This window comes from Vicugna pacos, chromosome 32 (assembly GCF_048564905.1).
Source record: "Vicugna pacos chromosome 32, VicPac4, whole genome shotgun sequence".
Lineage (NCBI taxonomy): Eukaryota > Metazoa > Chordata > Mammalia > Artiodactyla > Camelidae > Vicugna > Vicugna pacos.
Window position 1 is genome coordinate 19,957,104 of NC_133018.1, and position 24,791 is coordinate 19,981,894.

At 44.4% G+C, this 24,791-nt stretch overlaps 1 protein-coding gene and 1 non-coding gene across 2 annotated transcripts; both read right to left on the minus strand.

Annotated features, from left to right (window-relative positions):
- Positions 1-323: 323 nt before the first annotated feature.
- Positions 324-397, minus strand: TRNAD-AUC (transfer RNA aspartic acid (anticodon AUC)). The gene has a single exon. It is a non-coding gene; the product is annotated as a tRNA-Asp (tRNA).
- Positions 398-2,625: 2,228 nt separating this feature from the next.
- Positions 2,626-18,881, minus strand: RILPL2 (Rab interacting lysosomal protein like 2). The gene is made up of 4 exons (XM_006209484.4): positions 18,220-18,881; positions 12,083-12,234; positions 8,432-8,545; positions 2,626-3,139 (listed from the first exon to the last, which is right to left on the minus strand). Exons 1-4 carry the CDS (start codon positions 18,562-18,564, stop codon positions 3,109-3,111), a joined length of 642 nt encoding a protein of 213 aa, XP_006209546.2. The 5' UTR covers positions 18,565-18,881; the 3' UTR covers positions 2,626-3,108.
- Between the last annotated feature and the right edge of the window lie 5,910 nt (positions 18,882-24,791).

Genomic DNA, 24,791 nt, shown 5'->3' on the forward strand with positions numbered 1-24,791 from the left:
GCTACCTGTGTCATTCTGTTTTTTTTAACAGGGCAGAGGTAGAAAAAAGTAAGGTTGGATTTTCTGTTTTCTTTATTTTACAAAAGGGCCACACACCAGTGTGAGTTTTGCTGAATGTCTTCCTAGGGGACAGTTTCTTCATTTGTATAATGGGGGTCAGAGGTTGCTTGTGGGGATTAAAAGTTAGGCACGTTCCCCCCGCTAGAACAATGCCTGGCACATAGCGTAAATTTTAGCTGCTGTAATTGTCATTTTTCTTTCCTTTTTTTTTTTAGTTTTTTTGCAGGGGGGAGGTAATTAGGTTTACTTATTTGATTTTTCAGTGGCGGTACTGGGGATTGAACCCAGGACCTCAGGCATGATAGGCATGTGCTCTACCACTTGAGCTATACCCTCCCCCCTATAGTTGTCATTTTTATTGTGTCTAATATAGCAGACTTGATTCTCAGGGAGGGGTCTCAGAGTCATCACCTGCGCCTGTCTGGTACTGGAAGACCCCCAGTGCAGCCCAGACCTTGGTCCCCGCCGCACACCGTCTGCCCTTGATAGGCTGTTAGTTCCCTCAGCCCCAGGCACTTGAGGGAGGTTGGACTGTGAGTAGGGGCCTTGGTTTACAGGCAGAAGGTCCATTCTCAGCGTCAGCTTAAAGCATTTGTTAGCTGTCACCCTGAACAAATCATTTACCATCTGAAGTTTATCCATCAAATGGGAACAGCCTCTGTCCACCTGCCTTACCAGGGTTTCCTGAGGATTCAGTCATACATTACTACATCCTCACCTTGGAGGGGACAGTGTGGCCAAGTGCTCAGCCCTGGAACGGAACCTGTGTTTCCAGCCACTCAGCAGCTGCGTAACATCAGGCAGGTTATCTCACCTCCCGGTGTGCCCTTTCCTCCTCTGTGACGTGGAGAAAATACTGGTGCTTGTATCAGGGTGACTGTGAGGACTGAATGAATTTAAGACAGCAAAGTGCTTGCACAGAGAGAATCCTTGGTAATCAATGTTCAGCTATTGTTAGGATGAAAAATTTCAGTGTTTCCTATCATGCACTGTTTCTAAGGGCCCAGGACTGATGAGCACCTTCAGGCTCTGACACTTAGTTGCTGAATTTATTTCTTCACTTTTAAAAGACGATTACTGCAGCGACCACTCCTGACACCTTCTGAAACCTGGCTCAAAACCCGCTTCTCAGCCTGTCTCTCCCTGTGCTGGGTGTGGAGAGGAAAGCCCGCATCACGGAGCAGCTGTATCTCCTGTCTGTAGTCACACCAGTCCTGGCTCCAAGAAAGATGCTCCCAGACTTATCTTCCTGAACTCAAATGCCCACACCCCAGCAACTGTGGTGAAGCCAGGATGCTCGAATCCGTTTCCCAAGTCAGCTCTCACCTCCAAGGTGCAGAAACCTTCCTCCTCGCTTCCTGCTGTTAAGAGGGGAGCACCCAGTCAGGGCTGCAGCAGTATACAGGGTTACAGGAATCAGGAGCCCCTGTTCTAAGTTGCTGCTGAGATGGCCAGACACGTAAAGGTTGCCGACTTTTCCCGGGAGGGAGGGTGGCTGTGGCCTTTGCACCTGGGTTCATGTCCTGGTTCCACCACTTTCAAGCTGGGGCCTTGGACAAGCCCCGCCGTGCTGGCACCTGCTTGGGTACCACGTTCCTATCCCACAGGGATGGGGTGAGGCAGCTAGTGTAAGCGTGGGCAAGGCACTCGGTAAGTTGCGTTTGTTATTAACACTAGTGGTTTCTGGAGAACCAGGATATATGTAGCTTCACAGGCCTTAGAACCGGGCCTGCGTTTGCATCCTGGGCAGTGACTTCCCAGCTACCTGACCTTGTGTGAGGTGCTTTCACCTCTCGGAGTCTCAGTTTTCAAATCTGTAAACTGGAGGATTAATATTAGTCCCCATCTCATCACGATTATTTTTTATAAGAATAAATGAGACAATCTGGGCAGCAGGTGAAATGTGTTCAGTAAGCCGGTGTAATTCACCAAGAACACAGGCTCATGGGGTGTCTTCATCCGGCTCGCTAGGTTCTTTGCAAAGTGCAGTTACCTGCTATCCATATACTGGATTTCATTGATCCCTAAACGCACTGTTTATTTTTATTTTTTTTACATTTTAACATCTCTGAAACTAGGATGAGCCTTAAAATCAATAGTATCTTAATGTTGTAATTTGCAGCATTTTTTCTGTCATAGCAACAAAGTAATGATGAATCACTCAGCTTCAATGAAGAGTATGTGCACCATATATACACCACCATGTGTATGTACACATATATGTCGATGTGTGGGTGTGTATGTACCTGACCCTTGAACAATGTGGAGGTTATGGGTGCCCACCCTCCCCACAGCTGAAAAATTCCTGTATAACTTACAGCAGCCCTCTCTGTATTTGAGGTTCCGCCATACATGCAGATTCAACCACCTGCAGATTGTGAAGTACTACAGAATTTACTGTGGAAAAAAAATCGGTGTGTGAGTGGACAAGCGCTGTTTGAACCGTGTTGTTCAAGGGTCAACTGTATACAGTTTACAGACTTGGAAACCGAGACTCTGAGAAGTTAAAGCACCTTCTAGGAGGTCATGTAACTGTAAGAGTCCACTCCAAAACACTTACAGATGTACAAAAGTCATTTCACTTTAATACAAAATCAGGTAAAGAAAGTCATGTGAGCAAGATCAAAGAGTCACTAAATATCAGTGAAGTCATCCCTGGAATGTCAATACTGTATTTCCCAGCATCCTCTTCTTCCCTCCTGCTTTGGGCTGATGTCTGTCGCTGCTGCGAGTTACAACCACCTGCACGCTGGTGGTTGAAGTGGGGCTGCGAGTGGCCCATTGCACTTTCCTTCCGCGTTCTTGATTTCTTCCTGCTGCTTCACCCGCCCTGGCCCAGCCGTCGGTGGTGGGGGGCCCAGTTCTGCAGCCAGAAGAAAACCATCATCCTTCACGGGGAACTCACCCCTTCTTGCTCAGACGGCTTTGAGGGGAAACAAGCGAGCAAGTGCAGTGGGTGTGCGTGACACAGAGATGAGTGAGGAAGTAGTCTTCGTGAGATGTCATCTTGGCTCAGAACTGCTGCCTTCCTTAGTCGTGGCCTCAGATCTATGTCTGCTTCCCTGATCGGAAAAAGAACCTGGGTGGAGAGAGAAAGGGGAGGGGGGTCAGAGGGAACAGAGAAAACAAAGCAGGGAGTAAAGAACCCCCTGTAAAATCTGTAAGCAGCTCCTTCAGGCCATTCACTCAAAAATGTCCTCAGGGCTCATTATGGGGCCGGTACTGTTCCAGGGCCTTCCACCTATTAGCTCATTTCACAGTCATAACAACATGAGGAGGTGAGTACAATCAAAAATTCCCATTTTATAGATGAGTAAACTGAGGTTCTGGGAGGTTAAGTGACAGGCCCAAGGTCACACGGTATACCCTGGAACTGCAAGTCAGACCCAGAACCCACTCAACTCTGTGCTAGACTGACAGATGGAGTCTGGAGTCTGACACCTTTTTTTTTTTTAATTTTAAGTGGTCTTATCATAGAGGAAATGATAACTTCTCAATGCTACCTACAATTTTAAAATAGATCTTTGCCACGAATAAAGATTAACATGTAAATTCTTAGATAAAACCGATAAAACATAAAGACATCCCTCAAGGCATATGAATACCAAACGCCGAAACTTTCAGTCCTCCTCATGCAGTTTTGAAAAGGAAAAATGATACCTGGGGTTGGTCACAACGCACAATGTCAGTGTTATTTCCAGTTACAGGAAAGACGCAGAGATGGCCGGTGGGCTGAAAAGTCAGCGATGGGGATACAGGCTCTTGCTTCTAGTTGAAGGCAAACAGGCCTCCCCCCGACCAGCAGCGCTGGCAGCTCTGCTAGCAACGGCAGGGTCGAGCCCCTGACCCGCGGGTGGATGCAGGCGTCAGAGCTCCTCCCGAACCTGCACGTAGGCCCCTCAAACCCCACTTCCCTGTCTCAGGAAATGACATCATCCCCCACCCAGTCATTCAAGCGGGAACCTGGGAGTTGTTCTAAGCTCCTCTCCCCTCACCCCATCTGCTGGATTTTAGTCATCATGCCCCAAATATGTTCCTGACCCTACCACTTCCTGTCTCCCTCACTGCCACCCCCAGTCCAAGCCACCATGAGGAGCACCAACAGCCTCCCCGTCACCCCCTACAATCTACTCATGCAGCAGCCAGAACGGTTGTGTCACTGTGCAAAGCCGACTGTCATTCCTCAGCTTAAACCCTGCCATGGCTCCACACTGTCCTCAGGACAAGGACAAAAATCCTTCGCATGGCCTACTTCTTCAGAAAGTCATTCATTCATTCATTCATTCATTCATTCCACTAGCTCAATGAGCTTGTCTGATCATGAAATTGTGGCCTCTTTAAACATGCATCCTCAGGCTGCTTGTACACAGAACAAACATTTTATTTTTGCCATATCAGGTCCAAACTCCAATTAAGTGACCCAAAGAATTCCCCTAGAAGAGGCAGAAAGAAATCAGTAGCTAATGCTTCTGGAAGCCTTGTTTGCAATGGGATAGCCAGTCAATGAACATCTCAAATAAACACCTTCAGATCTGACACCTTCAGATCTATGGGGTGGAGAGGCTCTTATATTCATTATCTCACCTCAGGAGACTCTTTCTTGGGGAAGAAAGAAACTCAAAGTCCTCACCGGGATCCACATGGCGCTGAGTGACCCGATCCCTCCCCCTCTCCCACCTCACCTCCCTTCTCTTTGCTGCTCCAGCCACCATGATCTTTGTTCCACAAGCTCTCCCCAGCCTCTGGCCTTAACACCTGCTGTTCCCTTTGCCAGGAATGCTTTTTCCCTTTATGATCTTTCAGGGCTCAGCTTAAATGCTGCCTTCTCATAGAAGCCTTTCAGGATTCCCCAAATCTAAAAGTAGCTCCCTATCAACCTCTTTCTCAGCACCCTATTTAATGGTCTTCCTAGCACATAGGGCGATCTGAAATTGTCCTGTTAGTACATTTTCTTACCGGTTCACTCTCTGACTCCCCTGCTAGAATGGAAGCACCACGAGGGCAGGAACTCGTGTCTCGGTCACTGCATCCCCAGCACCTAGACCAGCGCCTGGCACACGGGAGGCCCTCAGTAAATATTTGTCAAAAGAATAAATGGTTTCAGGTGGTCTCGTCTGATAGAGCAGTTTTCATGCAGCCATTCTAGAAAGTCTGGTAGTGCCTAACTGAACTAAGTCGACGCATACTCCAGGAGCTGTTTGCCCCCAAGGAACTCTCTCTTCTCTTCTCAAACCTGCTCTCTGCTCCAGGAGGCTGACTTCTGTGGGTGATCTCAACAAGCTCCCTTGTCCTCGAGCTTCCGGCTGGGCTCAGCCAATGGGATGCACCCGCAGGGGTTGGGTGGGTGGGAGGAACGGTGGGGGTGTTCACTCCCCAGCTCTGTCCCCACTGGCCTTGCTTTACCAGTTACTCTGTGTTCCTCAGCTGAAGGCCACACTCCTGACTCCCCCCCTCCCCCTCCCAGCTCCCTCCCTTCGCCCCTCTGTTGCCAGCCCCAGGGTGTTTCTCCATCTCTTATCTTTCAAGAAGTCCCTTCTTTAAATCTTTCCAGTGGCTCCTTTGAGTGAGCCTCTGTTTCCTGACAAACAAGAACCCTGGTTGACAGAGCCCGTGATCCAGCAATTTTCACTCCTGGGTACATATCCCTGGCAAAGTCACACGCAGGTGCATGAGACGACACGGATAAGCACGGACAGATTCACTGCAGCACTGCCTGCTGCGGGGGAAGGCAACCTGGGATCCCGCCCCTGGGATGTCTGCACTGCTAAATGGATAGATCTTAAAAACTGCTTGACGTCCATCAACAGATGAATGGACAAACAGAATGTGGTCTGTTCATTCCATGGAATATCACTGCGCCTGAAAAGTGAAAGAAATTCTGACACAAGGCGCAACACAGATGAACCTGAGGATATTATGCCAATGATATGAGCCAGTCGTGAAAAGTCAAGTACTGCGTGTCTCATCACGTACATGAGGTCCCTAGAGTAGTTAGATTCGCACAGACAGAAAGCAGAGTTGGTGGGGCTGGAGGAGAGGGACTGGGGAGTTAGTGTTTAATGGGGACAGAGCTTCGGGATAGGATGATGAAAAAGTTCTGGAAATGGATAGTGGTGATGGTTGCACAATATTGTAAATGTACGTAATGTGACTGAACTATGCACTTAAAAATGATGAAAATGGTAAATTTTATGTTACGTATAACTTAAAAAAAAAAACTTAAAAAAAGAGCTCATTTGAACTTAGCTCTCAAAGCCCAAAGGATCCAACCACGTATCAGCTAAAGCTGTGCCATCCGATATGGTGGCCACTGGCTACACATGGTTTTCAGCCCTCGAAACACAGCAAGTCTCAACTGAAATGTGCTGTCAGTGTAAAATATATGTCAGATTATGAGGGCTTACTATTAAAAAAAAGAATGTAAAATATCTCATTAATAATGTTTTATACTGATCACATGTTGAAATGATTAATATTTTAAATGTGTTGGATTAGTAAAATATAATAAATTTTTTAAAAATGAGTTCCTAATAAAAAAGACAACCACCACAGTGCTTATGGGAAAAAAACACTAGGAAACAGAATGAAGTGTTAAACACAGTAATAGTTACTATTAAAAATTCACCCACACAAGACCACGTACACTTTTTAGAACACGTTAAATACCATGTGAGATTGGCCGAGGCGGAGGGGAACTGGGAAGAAGAATGGGAACGGGGGATGGGGATGAAGAGGGAATAAATAAAAACCAAGAAGAAAGGGGTCTTGTGCTGACAATGAAGCTCATTGTGCCGTGAGCTGAGAATCACTAACGCAACCCTCTGTTCCTGAGATCAAAAAGAGAAAAAGAAAAAAAAAAATTTCTCCCCTCTCTCGAAACAAAAGCATCTCCATTAAACCTGCCCTGGAAGGTAACCCAGAATCTCTAACTCCTCAAAATGATTTCTCTGTGAAATGGGAGTCGACAGAGTCCTTGCAGAACAGGTCACTGCTGTATCCCCAGCACGAGTATCACGCCTGGTGCACAATACAGACTCAGCTAGGGTTTGTTGACTGACTAACGGCTGAATGAATGGAAGAAAGCGAGGTCTCCGTGGCCCTCCCCCAAGCAGCCCTCCCTCAGAGGCAGGACTAATGGAGTGAGAGCCTGATGGCAGCCAAGGACCCAGTGCAGCCTGTAGCGGTGGATCATTTGGATCGCATGGTCTTTATTTTTTAGCTTAAATTATTTACCAGCATTTGGAAATCAGTTTCCATGAACACACCTGGTGTCTTAGCTTCTCTTAAGAAGCACAAGCTCTGATAACATGTTATCCCTCAGCCAGACAGAACCAAGGGGCAGATGTCCCCTGTCCAACCCACACCCCCGTCACTTATCCACATTAAGTGCTTGGACCCTGTAGGCTTTTGAGTTTGAGATCCCTGACCGAGGTGGTTTCTCACTTTTAATCCACAAGACCAGGGGCTGATAAACTGTCACCAGGCCAGACATTCTCAAAGCAACCAAGGCAAAAGAGCTGCTTGCTTCAGCATGGGGTGGAGGAAAGGTGTGCCTAACTGTATTGACACCTGGTGCCAGAAAAGGCGCATCTCAAGGTGTGGTCCAAGAGCTCCCCACATCAGAACTGTCTGGGAATTTATTAAAAACCCAGTCTTCTGGGCCTCATGCTAGAGCCAGTGACTTGATTTCTGAGAATCTGAATTTTAAACAAGTGTCCCACACACTATGGTCTGGGTCGCAGCAACCAGAGACAAGGGATTAACAATGGTGCGAGAAAAAGAAAAAAAAAAGAAGAGAAAAAAAAGAAAGAAAAAAGAAAAAAAAAAAAGAGGGAAAAAAAAATGGTGCACGAACCAGAGGGGAGTGTTTAAAGGAAACTGCATTATGTGTCCTAACGGGGGGAGACACAGGGCCCTCCAAAGTTGCAGGTTAAGAGAGGTGATGAATTAGACCCCTTAAACTCCAATAATTCTTGTTATTGTGTTTTTCTTGTTGTTGTAGTATTATTATTATTTGGTTATTGTTTTATCATAGGAGGGCAGTAGAGTATGGAATCTGGACTTCCTTGGGTTCAAATCCTGACTTCACTATCTTGGTGAACCTTGGGTATGTTACTTCACCTCTCGGTAACTGTATCCCCATCTACAAACTGAGGATAACAATCGTTTACCTCACAGGGCTGCTGTGATGAGTCGGTGAGTTAATATATGTCAAGTGCTCATACTACTGCTTGGCAGATACAATACACCAGCACTGAGTTTTCATATTAGCTGCAGCACCACCGCCAGGAGAACAGGACCTCCCCCCTTGCCCCCGCTACTTTCTTCAGCAATTACTTAGTGGCAACAAGGGGGCAGCAAGGTGACTTACAGCTTCCTTATGATTGTCTTCTCCTCTTTGTTTTTGCTGGCATTGCGGGCCCTGGCAACCAGAGCATCTTTTTCTCTTCTTCCTCGTGGGCCTTCTCTTGGTGGAATCAGGCCACTGGGAAAAAGGAGACAAACAAATGGGTTATTTAACTGCAGATCTCTTATCTGTGTAGCTCTGTAAGAGAAGGTTCTTAATCATTATTATTATATGAATAGTATCATTGAAAGCTCTAGAGTTAGACATTCTGACTCAGATAATTAGACTCTTTCTTCCACCTTTGCAGTGTTAAAACCTCTTCTTTCTTTCTCTTGTCCAGTTGCATTGGCCTGTATTTCAAGCTTCTCCAATTTCTAGGACTATGACCATATATAAATTCTCTAACTTAAGCCCCCATTTCCTAATTGGTGAAATATGGATAATAAAAGTAACAACCTTTATGATCAAAGAAAAGTAGGTTAATTAATAAAACATGTACAATTGAAAAAAAAGTACCTACCTCCTAGGGTTGGAATACATGGAGTTTATTCATTCATTCAACAAATCTTTATCAGGCTACCTACTGTGCCAAGGTATACAGATACAGCAATGAATAAAGTATCTTCTCCCTTGCAATTTATATTCCACTGGGGAAGGAAGTAGTTAACAAACAAATAAATCAGTAAAATTAAAAAATATGTAGTTAGTCAGATGGTGATAAGAGCCAGACTGATATTGATCAATAAGATACTGAGGTCAGGTGACCCAAAGAAGGCCAGAGTATTTTCTTGGACTTGATGTATGGAATTGGAACAAAGCTGTTCTCACTTGCTCAGCTGAGATTGCCAGCAGCCATGTTTCCTAAGATTCAGAGAAGGATTGTCTTTAATACAAGATAACGAGGCCAAAAAACAAGGAGAACCAAAGGGGAAAGAAAGAGGCACCCTGTCCCTGGTGCCAACCCTGAGGCCTTAGTTGCAGTTTTTTCTTTCTGAGAGCAGTTCCAGGATCCTTCCCAGCTATGTCGGTCAATAAAATTCCCGTTTGTGCTTAAGCTCGTTTGAACTGGATCTCTCTCACTTGCAACCCAAAGAAGCCTGACCACAATGAAACATTTCAATAAATGACCCAGTAAGCTTATTAGCTCCACTTAGGTATTTTGATGTGGTGCTTACTGGTAAATTTACGCCTGTGGTGTTTCCCCCTTGCTACAGACTGAATTGTGTCCCCCCAGAATGCGTATAGTTAAATAGTACGGTATTTGGAGACCGGGCTTTGGAGAGACAGCCGGGTTTACATAAGGTCGTGAGGTCAGGGCCCTCTGGATGGGATTAATGCCCCTGCAAGGATACACCTCAGCCGGCTTGCTCTGTGTCTTTCTTCTCACCACATGAGGACACAGAGAGAAGACAGCTGCCTACAAGCCAGGAAGAGCCAGCCCAACCATATTGGCAACTTGATCTTGGACTTCTAGCCTCTAGAACTGTGAGAAAAGAAGTTTCTATTGTTCCCCAGTGTCTGGTGTCCTGTGACGGCAGCCCAGGCTGACTGAGACACCCCTTTGGGTACGAGCATCACAGAGCAGAATTTACCCTTCTCTCTCCCTCTTTGCGAAGAGTGGGCTCTTATTACTTAGTATTGTTATTTCTATTTTTATTATAATAATATTCATATGACTGAATAAGAGGCGTCACCTAAAAGTTTCCTTTCGCCACTATCTACTCTTACGTAACACCCCAAAACTTAGTGATTAAAAACAGTGATGATTTATGATTTCTCATGATGGCTCTATTTCTTGTGGTTGGCTTGGTGGTTCTCCTGACTGTCTAGTTTGGGGTTCTCAAATGGGGCAGCATTAAGCTGGTGGATCAGCTGGAGGCTGGGCACAGCCAGGGCTGTCAGATGGGGCTCCTGGGTTCTCCTTCACATGACCCGTCCATGTGACTCCCTCGAGCTTCCTCACAGCACGGTGGTCTCAAGGCAGCAATCTGAGAGCACAAAAATGGAAGCTGCAAGACCTTTTAGAGCCTTTACCCAGGAAGCCAAACAGCATCACTTCCACCATATTCGATCGGTCAAGGCAAGTCACAGGTCCTTCCAGATTCAAGGAGAGGGAAAACGGATGCTAGCTCTTGATGAGAGGAGTGGAGAAGTCTCGTTGCAAAGGGAAAGCAGGATGGGAAAAGCTGTCGTGGCCATTTTTGCAGACAGCCTACCACGTCTGCCCTCAGTTAAAAACTATCATGAGTATGAGCTTGCGCCTCCAAACTGACGCAGTTGCTAAGAGAACACCTCGGCTGACATGCTGGTTTCTCCAGAACATATAACACAAGAGACTAAACAGAAGCCTGCTGTCTGCGTATTCGCCTGTACCAGATGGGAAGTGCACATCTGCTGTTCCCTGGGAATTCAAAACTGAAGCGTGCTGCTTTAGTCAGTAACAAGCTGCTCACATTGGCAGTCTAGCAGTTCCCTCTTTTAACTACCTGTGTCTGGAGCACTTATTAAATGAGATGAAAACAGGTTTCTCCATTAACGTGGTTCCAACCTCAGCAGAAGGAAGACAATTAAATTCTTGTTGGAAGAACTCAGACCTTTTGGACTTGGCTCCCTAGAACATTTTTACTTTGCTGCTCTCTAAATGATGCCACATTCAACGGATTTAAAGAATAGTATCATTGAGGCTTTGTTTTGTTCTGTTGTGAATCGGAGTATGTCCTTACTTCTAAACTTTCGACGTCCAAACCTGACATGATAATTAAAAGCTCAAGCTCTGATGTCAGGCTGCCCGAGGTCATGTCTCAAGGTTGCCACCACCAGCCCTGGGACCTCAAGCAGGTACTTGACATCTGAACCTTCCATCATCTTGGGGATAACATTACCCTAACAGGCTTGCTGTGGACACTAATGGAAGGGATGCTACAGACACACTTAGCAGAGTGCCTGGTGCATGGTAAGCACTGATAAATATTAGTTGGCAATATGTTTTTATTCTCCTGGTCTTTCCTTCTCCTGCCTCTAAGGAACCCTGCTTTGTTTAACTCAGTGTTTCCCAGAATTATTCAACCATAGAGCTCCCTTTTCGAGAAATAACCACATTAAGGAAAACACTTGGGGAAACGGTTTTCCCAAAGGAGTCCTCATTATACCGACAATAAAATAAGAGCGGCTTCCTGTGGCCAACAGGGCCTACCGCCTCAGTGTCTGCACCGTTTTCTGCTTCGCATTCCAAATTCCACCATGGCGGGTCTTTTAAATTGCCCAAACCCGTTCCTGAGGGTCTTCACACTTCTTGCCCAACCAAATCATTGCGCGGCTGGCTGAGACCACCTCAGAGGGGTGTTCCCTGACCATCGATCTAAAGCAGGCCCCTCCCCACCCCCCGCGAGCCCTCCGCAGTCAGGTCACCTGGTTTCACATTCTCGACAGCCCCTACCACCATCATCGTGAGTGTTCACTTCATTTTCTGGCTGATTGTCTGTCATCCCCTCGACTAACATGGACTTTTCTGTTTTGTTCACTGCTCTACCCTTAGTGCCAGGAAGAGTGCCTGGCATATAGTGGATCTCCAACAAACTGGCTGAATGAACATAAGAACAAATATGTCACGTATCAAGGGGCTGCAGGCAGGGTCTGGCTCTGTGGTGCAGGGGCCCCCAAGGCAGGCAGCCCCACCTCTTGTAGCACTGCAGCTCTTCTTGTGCCACCAGCAGCTGCGACTTGAGTTTGTTGCGCTCCTGTAGCACGTCCCTCAGCTCCTGCAGGGTGAAGCGTGGTCGGTTGGGGTCTGTCAGGTCCACCACCATTTTGTCTGGTCCCAGGTTGACCTGTGAGAAAAGACGTCGCTTAGACAACGTCCCTTGTTTGGACGGACTGTCCATCCCAGGAAGGAAATTTCTCTTGTTCTGTCACTCCCAGAGACGCTGGGAGATGAGATGTTGCCTGCTGGAAGGGTTTGGCTGGTAGTAAGAAGAGCTCTAAGCACCATTCTCCAAGAAAGAAACCGGCACTCCTTGGAGAATGGCTGAGTCCAGGGCTGGAACGGGGAAAGTCCAAGAGGAGCCTGGAACATTTCATTGTGTAAAAGATGAAGACAGATCAGTCTGAAGGCGTCCCTGCTGGCCAAACTGAACAATCTGAGAATCAAAATGAATAATAACATGACTGGATAATAACCCATCAAATAAAAGGAGAATTTGGGAATCCATAATTAAAATGTTTGTATTTAAATTAATTAACTAATTAAGGGGGATGTAACGGCTAATTTTATGTGTCCCCTTGACTGGGCTAAGGGATGCCCAGATAGTTGGTTAAATGTCTTTTCTGGGTTGTCTGTGAAGGTGTTTCTGGAAGAGATTAACATTTGAATTGGTGAACTGAGTTCAGCAGAGGGCCCTCCCCAGTGTGTATGGGCATCGCCCAAGCCATTGAGGGCCTGAATAGAACACAGAGGTGGGGAGAGGGTGAATTCACTCTCTGAGCCAGGACATCCTTCTTCTCCTGCCCTTGGACATTGGACACTGACACTCCTGGTTATTGGGATTTTGGACCCAAACCAGGACTTACATCAACAGCTCCCCAGTTTGCAAGCCTTCCAATTTGCACTGGATTACACCACCGGCTTTCTGATTCTTCAGCCTGCAAACAGCAGATTGTGGGACTTCTCAGCTTTTGTACCCGCATGAGCCAATGCCTATAGTAAATATTCTCATCTATGTATCTCCTATTATTCTGTTTCTCTGGAGAACTCTAATATGGGAGCGCGGGGAGGAGGGGAATCGGAACTTTACATCGGAATGCCATTTAACAAGTGTAGAAGATGACAGAGTTAAAAAATCATCATTTTGCAACCAGCTTAGTAATAATTGATTCAGGCGAGACTAATGAATGGATTTAAAACCTTTGGGTGAAGGTTTGTTGGGGAACAGGACAGTTTACACAGTTTCAGTGTATTTCCTCACAGGCTGCTGATGCATCAGACAGGGAACAAAGGAACCCTCATGGCATAGAAATCGTGCAGACACCAGCTTAACCAGGTGATGGAAGTTACCGTCGCCAATAATGACAGACTGAATCAGGTGCCTCCTGGGACAAGGCACTGAGGACACAGCATCAGTTAAGGTATCCCTGTCAACATGTATAACCTGAATTTAACCATGGGGAAATATCAGGACAATCCCAAATTGAAGGACATTCTACAGACCAGGTAATATACAATCTTCAGAAACGCCAAGGACATGAAAGACAAGGAAAAGCAGGGAAACTGTTCCAGACTAAAGGTGACTGAAGACATGTGTCCTAAAGGTACCGTATAACCCTGGACTGGATCCCGCATCAGGAAAAGACAACTTTATAAAGGACATTATTTCCAATTTGAATAGGAATGGCGTATTAGAGCTTAGTGTGCTGCCAACATTTTCTCCCAAATTTGATCGCTTATTGTGCTTATGTAACAGGATGTCTTAGGAGACACACAATGAAGTACTTCGTATTTAGGGGGAAGGATCCTAATCTTTTATTAATCCTGCAGCAAAAATAACGTCTGCTCAAAGAGGTGAGCAAATTTTAAGTGAATAAATAATATATATACATAAACATCTGTTATATATGTGTGTATAAATACTTGAGTGTGTATCTCTTAAGACATACTGCACACACACACGCACATATACACACACACCTGAACCCAACACCTTAATCAAGGTGAAAGGTTTACAGATGTTCATTGTACTTATCTTTCAACTCTTCCAGAGGTTTAACGTTTTTTTCAAGCTAAAATTAAAATAAAAGCAAATATTTAAAAAACAATCTAAATATCCATTAACAGAAGCCTAGTTAAACAAACTAAGGCACCACCAGACTCTGGAATATTCCACAGGTGACAGAATAAGGCACACCAGAAAGACAGATGCAATAGTGACCACATGCTTCCTATGGAACTGACAGACATCAGCGTGTTGTAAACGCTGCGGGGAAACGGGCACCTTCACCAATGGCACAGGGAGCCAATCTCTTTAATCTCCTTCGTGTACAATTTGGCAAGACTCATTAAAATTTCAAATGCGGCTTTCCTTCACCCCAGTGAATCTGTTTCCTCAAGACGCTCTTCCTCAGGGGTCAACTGATATATGTCAGAGTAATTCGTTGTTGCATGGATTAAGTGCAAATAATTGGAAAATAAAGGCATTTTGATAGGAAACTGGTTAAAGCAGAGATTCTTAACCTTGTGTGTGCGCGCACGCATGTGCCATGGATCCTTTCGGCAGCCCGGTAATGCCCATGAAGATTCCATCTCAGAACAACGATTTTAAATGTATAAAATGAAAGGCATAGGATTACAAGGAAACCAACTAAGATAACACACATTCATCAAAATCTTCTAAAAACAAAATGATGATGAATATACCTGCTCCTTTATTAAATAACACAATGTAGCCACAGGTCTAATAAAATACTGAACAAAAACAACGTACTGGGATCTGTACTACATTGTAATGGGATGTGAAAATATCTGTGATTTCCACTGTGACATTGTTGATTGTGACACTGATGACTGTCACAGGTCATCAGTGGTTTGTTGTCTACACTCATAACTGAAGAAAGTAATACATTTTAGTTGGAGGTTGGTGAGAAAAATATATACCTTTTCCCCATGCAAGTTCATGAACCTCTTAGGCTAGAATCATGACCCCCCTGAGGAGCTTCCAGAAATTCCAAGTTAAGAACACTCTGTCTGAACAGTTGATAACACTGTACAACAGAAGTTTTCAAAAGCCATTAAAAGATGAGGAAGTGCTTTATATGCTGACTTAGTACAATTTTCATGCTATGTTAAGTGAAGATTAGCAAGAGGCAGAACAGGGTATATATTATAATACCATTTATCTGAACAGTGGAGAAATATATTCATATCTGCTGTGTTTGCATACAGCATCTCTGGATACTTTAAGAAACTGATCATTTAAATTTTTTTCCAGGGAGGGGAAGTGGGTGGCTGGGGGTGGAGAGAGATGGGGAGGGAGATTTTCCAAAGCAAACACTTCTGTAACTTTTGAATTTTGAACTTAAATTTTTAAAAAAGAAAGGAAAAAAAACTACCTTATACCCACGAGGATGGCTACTGTAATCCAACAAACAGAACAGAAAATAATAAGTGTTGGTGAGGATGTGGAAAAACTGGAATTCTTGTGCACTGTTGGTAGGAATGTGAAATGGTATAGTTACTATGAAAAACTGTACAGCAGATCCTTTAAAAATTAAAAATAGAATCATCATATGATGCAGCAATTCCACTTCGGGGTATGTAACCAAAAGCACTGAAAGCAGGAACTTGAAGAGATATTTATAGATCCATGTTCTTAGCAGCATTATTCACACTAGTGAAGGGGAGGAAGCAACGCAAGTGTGAACAAACCGTGAGGCAATCCAAACAATGGAATATTATTCAGCCTTAAAAAGGAAGGAGATTCTGACACAAGCCACAACACGGGTGAACCTTGAGGACATTAAGTGAAATAAGCCAGGGGCAAAAGGGCAAAGATTATGTGATTCTACTTATATGAAGTCCCTGGAACAGATAAATTCACACAGACAGAAAGAACAGTAGTTACCAGAGGCTTGGGGGAGCGGGGAGTTAGTGTTTAGTGGGTCACAGAGTCTCATTTGTGCAAGATAAAAAGAGTTCGGGAGAGGATGGTGGTGATGGTTGCCTAATAGTGTGAATGTACTTAATGCCACTGAATTGTGCACTTAAAAATGGTTAAGGGGGAGAGGGAGGGTATAGTTCAGTGGTAGAGTGCATGCTTAGCATGCATGATGTCCTGGGTTCAATCCCCAGCACCTCCATTAAAAGAACTAAATAAACCTAATTACCTCCCCCCCAAAACAAACAATAACAATAAATAAATTAAAATGGTTAAGATAGTAAATTTTATCTCTACTTTAGCACAACTAAAAATAATAGTTAAAAAACTAAAAAGAAAAGAAAAAAGAACAGGGCATATTTTTATGAACTGTCGAGTAGCAGTAAACATTCATTCTCTCTGCCTTTTTCCCCACTCCGGTTCTTAAGACACAGTTTGGGAGAAAAATGTGCCATCTCATCTGCTGGCTGATGAAGCTTGGCCACTGTGCCCCAAACAGGAAATGACGTGGCCCCCGTGCAGACCACACTGTGCATGGTCCATGATGGGGCTTCCTCCTGTATCCTTGTGCCCAAAGTAGGAGGGGACAGGAAGAGAGCACAGAAAGTGAGCTCACGGATCTTGGGCAAGTCATTTAACTGCTCTTGCATCTCAAAAGCCAGGCTACTAATCATGATACTTGACTACCTCACATGATGGACACTTAAGCACAACCTCATCTACAAATATAATTCTCACCGTGACTAATGAGTACATGAAATAAGTGTAACAAGGAAGCTACCGGAAACCTTCACTCTTCCTGCGAATTTCAGCCACCCTGTTCCTGTTGTCCTTTCACGGCATATTTCTCAGTTTGTAAGCAAATGTTACCACAAGCAAGGTCATAGTTCTGTGTTCTAGTTCAGTGTGGTTGAAACTAGCATCTCTGAGCTCACATTCTACTTCCACCTTTGACTTGCTATAAGTCCTTAGGCAAATTACTTAACTGTTCCATGCCTCCATTTCTGTAAAATGGGTATAATAAGTGTGAGGATTAAATGAGATAATCCACCTACAGCAATTTTTTTTTAATAAACTGTAGCTGGAGACCCACTAGTGAGTCATGATATTAATTTAGTGACTGGCAAAATAATTTAAAAAATAGAATGGAAAGTATGACTGTACATCACGTTTAGCAACGGTGGGTTAGGGTAAACTGCTTCTTGAAACTTTTATTAATACTGGACAGAAACGTAAAATGTACTTTTGTAAAATGGAGGTATAACATACAGAAACATGCACTAATCTTGAGTTTAGAGCTTGATGATTTTTTACCCATGTAACCACAACCAGATTAGCTCCCGATAAATTTCCCTCCTGCTCTCCACCACCCTCCCCCTCCTGGGGGTTACCATCAACCTGTCTTCTATAGGGAAAGATTATTTTGCCTGTTCTTGGATTTCACATTCAGTAGGCTCTCTTTTGTACCTGGCTTCTGTCTCTCAGTGTAACATCTGTGTGATTCATCCATACAGCAGTTGTGTGTATCAGTACTCTAATCTCTTTCATTGCTGTGTAGTATTCCATTGTATGAATATACTACAATAAAAAATGTCCGTTCTGCTGTTCCACTTGGATTATTTCCAGTTCAGCACCATTATGAATAAAGCTGCTCTGAATATTCTTGTATGTGTCTTTATGTGGTCATAAGCACTAATTTCTCTTTAATTAATATGTATTTCCTACTCTAGGTCAAAGATGATCAAAGTATGAAATACCCGGACCAATAATATCAGCAGCACCTGGGAACCTGTGAGAAATGCGGTCTCAGGTCCCATTCCAGACCCACTGAATCAGAAGCTCTAGGGTTGGGGCTGGGCAATCCGTGTTTTAAGGAACATCAAGATGATTTTGACGCATGCTAAAGCTTGGGACCCACTGCTCAAGGTCCGGGTCAAAAGTGCTGGAAGCTGCTGATTAAAACAACACTCGGCACAGGGCCCAGTACCTAGTAAGTGCTCAGTTAATGTTAACCATCATAACGCTTCTAATCTGAGCCCTGGATACTCACAGCCGTTTGCTTTGAGGGGCTTGGATATTCAAGAGAGGAACGCGGCCTCCCTGCCAGTGGGCGCTCTCCCCCAGCATCTCAGGGCTGCTCTGGGCCGATCCCCTGTCTCCCACACTCACCTCCCGGCCGGCCGCCGGGCCCTCTCTCCGCAGCCCCTCCACCTCCTTCCTGAGGCTGTCCCGCTCCATTCTCAGCTCCTCCACCGTCAGGTTGCCCTCGTTCACCAGCGTCTCCAGCATCTCCAGGACGCGGACGATCTTGAACTGCAGCTGTGTCACCCGCGGGTCGCTGCCCAGGGCCATCAGCTCGCGGCCCATCACATAGGAGATGTCATACACGTCCTCGGCGGTCAGCTGGAAGGGGCTCTTGCCCAGAGCTCCCTCGGGCCCAGCCTCTTCCCCCTCCTCCTCCTCCTCGTCCCCCTCCTCCTCCTCCTCCTCCTCTCGCAAAGGGGGCTCCTCCATGGCCGCCCAGACCCCTGCAGCCCCTGGAGCTGCTTTCTCGGACTCTCCAAACAACCAACTTCCTCCCGGCACGGAAAACTTTCCGCTGGGCAGAGGACGCTGCCTGCCCAGGGCGGGGGGACGGCCCAGGAGCGGCCAATCGGCGCAGCCCAGGGGTGGGCCCGGGGGGACAAGGAGGCCACACACGGCGGCTTTCAGGGCTGGACGCCGAGTGCACGGTCCCAGCTGAGGCCCGTGCGGGAGCGCGGACTCCAGGATGTGGTCTGGGGCACGAAAGGACAACAGAGAGGGAGGGGGCCGAGAAGAGGAACGGAGAGGTTCAGGGGTGATGGCGATCGCTCCCGGCCTGGCAGCTGCTGCAAACCCGGGGAGGGGCACGGCCCCGCGCTCCGCGCGCGGTGACAGCAGCGACAGACGCCGGGTTTCCGCGGAGACGGGGGCGGAGTTTCCACCGCGAGTCTGGGAAAGAGGCTAAAGAACATAACTTTTCCCTTTCACGCTCAAGCCTTCCAGCCATAGAATTTGCATGCTACATGGAGGCAGATCCGGTCTCTGAGGGTATTTTCTGAATCTTGCCGCAAAGCAGAAAACAGCAGTCGGTGGCAGCGCGGCGGAGGCCTGGGTTGCGCAGAGCTGACCACCCCTGCGCTGTCCTCCCGGCCGGCGCCTCCACCTGGCCAGTGTGTGGCCTTGGCAAGTTACATAACTTCCCAGCCTCAGTCTACCCCTCTGTAAATAACAGTACGAGGCAGGGTCGCTGTGAGGGATATATGAGATCGTGAGATACTGCGTTTGATAAAAAGCACGTAGGCACGGCTCCAAAAACCTTAGCGGGTATTCCTCGTTCTCATCTCCAACAAACACTGAGCTTGTCTATGAGAGGAGTAACAAGACAAAAATCACTGCTTTGAAAATGAGAAGGCATTCTGCAGATGAACATATAATGGAATATGAATCAGCCTTAAAAAGGAAGGAAAATCTGACACGCGCTACAACAGAACGTTGAGAACATTATGCTAAGTGAAAAAAAGTCACAAAACGATAAACGATATATTTCACTTATGAAATATCTAGCACATAAACTCATACAAACAGAAAGTGGAATGGTGGTTGCTAGGGGCTGGGGGAAGGAAGGTATGAAGTTTCAGTTCTGCAAGTTAAAAAGCTCTGGAGATTGGTTGAGAAACAATGTGAATATACTTAACATTATTTAACTGTACACTAAAAAATGATTAAGATGGTAAAATACATTTCTTTAATGCATGAGGAGACTCTCTGGGGTGATGAAAATACTGTATCTTGACCTTGGTGGAGGTAACACGAGTGTATACATTGCTGAGATGTTGTGGAGCTGTATGCTAAACGTGTGCATTTCCTTTAGGTAAATTATACCTCAACAAAGTGCTGGTGGGGAGGGGAGGAATGAAGCGCTGACATGTGCTAACAATGTGGATCAATCTTGAAAACGTTTTACCCAGTGAAAGAAGCCAGCCACAAAGGCCACCTATTGTCTGATTCCATTTACATGAAATGTGCAGAACAGCAAATCCTAGAGACAGAAAGTAGATTCGCGGTTGTCTAGAGCTGGGGGAGGGCGGATGGGGAGTGACTGTTAATGCCAACTGGGCTTCTTTTTGGGGTAGTGAAAATGTTCCAAAATTAGACTGTGGTGATAGTTGCACAATTCTGTGAATATACTGAAAACCACCGAATTGTACAATTTAAATGGGTTAATTTTATGATAAGCAGATGATATCTCAGTGCTGTTGAGACATCATTGTTGGAATGTAGACTTCACGGGACAATGATATCCGGAAGAATTTAATATTGCTGCATTTCTCTTTCTTTTCTTTTTTCTTTTCTTTCTTTTTCTTTCTTTTCTCTTTCTTTTTCTTTTTCTTGCTTTCCTTCCTTCTTTCTCTTTCTTCCTTCCTCCCTCCCTCTCCCTTCTTTCTTCCTACCTTCTTCAGGATCCCCAGCCTCCACTGCTGGTATAAATTTCTTCTGCACCATGGTTCTTTTTAAAAGTTCCTTCTGCTTTGAAATTTCTCTAGAAATTCACCCTCTAAGGCACCATATCTTCCTTCCTTCCTCCGTGCTTTATACCCCTTTGTTACACAGTGAAACCTAGTAAACCACACTTTTAAAATGTCAAAATGTCCTTCCACTGAGTAACTAGGCTTTTGATATAAAAAAAAAAAACAACCCAAAGATTCTTTTGTTCATTCATTTAACAGTTTATTTACTGGGCATCTACTATGTGCAAAGACTGTCTGTCGTGTGGAGGTCAGCAGGGCTGTGCAGTTAAGTAGTCCACATGTTAAGTAGTTAAGTAGAACCTCACAACTGCTACTTGCTGGTACATAAATTTAAGCAAGTTCCCTAAACTCCCCAAATCCCCATTTCCCTACAGTCAACTGGGGGAAATAAAATACTCCTGAACACTGGTGTGAGGATTAGATAATGCCTGAAATGTGTCTCGTCCAGTGTCTAGCACATCACAAGCACCAGTGGACACTGGCTATTATTATAAAGTGTTAATGATCTTGACTCTTAGACTTCTCATAGAGCTGGACAATCTGCTGGTAGGTAACCATGGCCCTCCTCTCTGCATTGGGAAATTATAGAAACAATGATGAGCTATAGTTGTTAAGAAACAAAATTCAACTGAGAGAATTTGAAGAACTAACTGGCTTTGTTTAACGATTCATGAATCCGGCAGCCTTGCATCTAGCAAGTAGAAAGGAGCTCTGAGGAGCTGTACAAAATGAAAGGTTTTTAAAGGCAGAAAGGAGGGATAAGACAAGGAAGTCAGAAAAAGAAAGGATTACTTCCGGTAAGGTCACCTTCCTTTCTGGGAAAGATTAGGAGGGTGGTCCTATCAAGCCGATTACTTCACTAGGGCTGATTGGGAAATTCCTGACTGATTGGAATTAAAATTCCACCCCTAGGAGAGGCTGAAACTGAAATTAGATGTTAAGTTCTATTTTGCTGCCGTGGGACTTAGCACAAGTGATTCCATTTTGGGCCTGTTACTTTTTTAACACAGCAAGGGTTCTTGAACTGTGGCATCAGTCTCACCTGGAAACTTTTTAGAAATGCAAATTCCTGGCCCACTGACTCAGAAACTTCGGGGCTGTGCCCCAGTAGTCTGTGTATTAATGAGCCCTCTAGGTAATTCTCATGCACATGCACCCTCAAATTTGAAAAACTGAGTGCTAGCACAGGGTTCAAGGTGGGTTCTAGACCTTGTGTTCAGATTGTTTGGCTCTATCGCTTGCAAACTTTGCGATGCTAGGCAAGTAAATGACCCCTCTCTGGGGCTCAGTTGTCCCAGCTATAAAATGGGGAGAAGGTTAGAATTCACTTCGTAAGATTGCCGTGAAGGGCTTTAGAACAGTGTCTGGCACATGGTGAGTGCTCAACAGATGCTGGCTAATATTAGTATTATTACTATTACTATTATACACTACTTTTATCTCCAAAATATGAAGTATAAGAAACTCCCCAAGTTCAGATGATTATTTGGAAACAAGATATGAGAAGCTGGATCAGTAATGTATATAGACTATGTCAACAACAAAGCTTTTTAAAAGTCCCAATGACATGTCATTATATGAAGTTTTAAAAATAATTTCAAAAACACTCCTCCCCTGAGCTTTAAGATGGGCGTGTGGCAGTATGCAGCTGCGCTTCTTCTCCCCCACCTTTAAGCAGAAACCAAACTGACTGCAAAAAGGAGCAGAAAGTAAGGTCACGCCCTATTCATGGTTAAATCAAGGCAAAGGTGACAGGGGAAACAAAAGTAGTGGGTGGGTCACACTTAATGAAAATGGAACCATAAATGTCTGGGGGTTAATTCCACACATAGGAATGTTCCATTAGCAAATATCTGCTGGTCCTATTTTGCTACATCAAGCAGAGTAAGTACCATGCTCTTCTGAGCATCTGTGGCACCTTAATTTCAGGAGTGGCACACTCAGCACCTTTCTTCCTGTTCTCTAAATTATTTTCAGGTCTTGCTACCCTTCAGTCCTGCATGGAAGCAGCAAGGATTTTGGGATTTCCAAGTTGGGCTTAAATGCCTGCAATCCTGGATCAGTGACTTCATCTCTAGGAGTTGAAGGTCTTTAGAAAAGAATTTGGTTGCAGGAAGGGTGATGCCCAGGGCACTTATTTTCAGTCAGTGTTTGCATAAGAGCACTTTTTTTTTAAACTTGGGTGAAATGTTTATTCAGGGTGGTGAGTGGGAGGGTTGGAAAGCATTAAAGGAGACCACAGGTAAGCAGTGAGACTAAAGCCCTCCACCCTACTCTCCAAGCCAGCTCTTGCTCCACCCTGGAATGTAACAATACGCTCTTCCAAGAGCTGTTGAGAGAATTACAGGAGCTTAGCCCAGTGCCTTGCAGGTGGTGCTAAACGTTTGCTTTGAGATGGCATTAGTGTGGTGGTGATCATTTTGAAATGTAGAAATATCAAATCACTATCCTGTGCACCAGGAACTAATATAGTGTTGTGGATCAGCTATACTTCAAAAGCAAAGAAACTCATAGAAAAAGAGATCAGATCTGTGGTTACCAGAGGTAGAGGGTGGAGGAGAGAGGAATTGGATGGAGGCAGTCAAAAGGCACATATTTCAGGTTATAAGATAAATTAGTATTAGGGATGTATTGTACAAAAGGACAAATTTGGGGGGGGTAATTAGATTTGCTTATTATTATTTCCTTTTTTTTTAGAGGAGGTACTGGGAATTGAACCCAGGACCTTGTACATGCTAAGCATGTGCTCTACCACTTGAGCTATACCCCACCCCCAGCAAATATTTTTAACACTGCTCTGTGTTATATATGAAGGTTGTTACGAGAGTAAGTCCTATGAGTTCTTATCACAAGGAAAAAACATTTTTTTCCTATTTTTAAAATTTTGTATCTATATGAAATGACAGAAGTTCACTAAACTTACTATGGAAATCATTTTATGACGTAAGTCAAATCATTATGCTGTAAACTGACTATAAATAAAATAAAAATTTAAAAAATCATTATGCTGTACACCTTAAATGTATATAGAGCTGTATATCAATTATATCTCAATAAACCTGGAAGAAGAAAAAAACTATTAGTGTGTAACTTCTATAGAAATCTCTAGTAGTGTAGTTCATGTTTCCCTCCAGAGCTGCTTGGTTTGTATTTTGTTATATAATTGACCATCTTACTTTCTACCTCTATGAATTTGACTATTCCAGGTCCCTCATACAAATGGAATCATAAAATATTTGTCCTTTCCTGACTGGCTTATTTTTCTTAGCATAACGTCTTCCAGGTTCATGCAAGTTGCAATTATCTGAATTTCCTTCCTTTTTAAGGCTTAATAGTATTCCATTGCATGTACATACCACACATACGTTTTTAAACAAAAAATTTTAAACTATAGATATTGCTCATTTTTAAGAATCAATACATTTTATTATTTTAAGAAGATGTACTATAAAGAAAGCTATACATATTCACCAAATTTTAGAAAGCACAATACAGTATCGATAATTTCAAGTTGTCACACAAGTCGTAATCCAACCGAATATACTGACCTAACAAAAAAGAAATAGTATAATCTGAATGCATCCATCTATCCATTCTACAAATACTTATTGACCACACGGTTCTGCCCTCTTCCTCCCAAGCCCGTTTTAAATTTGGGCTTCCTAACCGTGACTCTAAGACAGGGGTCCTTAAAGAATCATTTGAGGAGATTCTGAATTCATAGATCCCTGCGGGTCCCAGGAAACGGCATTTTAACAACCTTCCACGCGCTTCCAAGCTCACTTTTAAGAACTATTTTGCTTGTGTGGAAAGCGAATTTGTTAAATTTAGGGGTTAGAAAAACTCTGGGATAACATACGTAAAGAGTTTCACTGAACCGGCACACGCACTTTCGGAGGGAAAAAAACATAAAAGAATCAGAATCTCAAAGTGAGTCTGAGAACCAAAACTCTCACTGCGCTGAAAGATCCCTTCGCGACCGAGAGAGATTCTGCGGCTCCCAGCCAACCAGCTGCACTTTCGATAGTCTCTCAACTCTCTTAATTGTTCAATTTAGCAGTTATTGTCTTCGTGAAAATTTTCAGAAAAACAGAAATTTCATTCTCTTCGGAGACGATACGACTTCGACGCTCAACGCATGTGACTGAATTTCTTAAAAGCAAAAACGGAAAGAGGGCCGTGACGAAT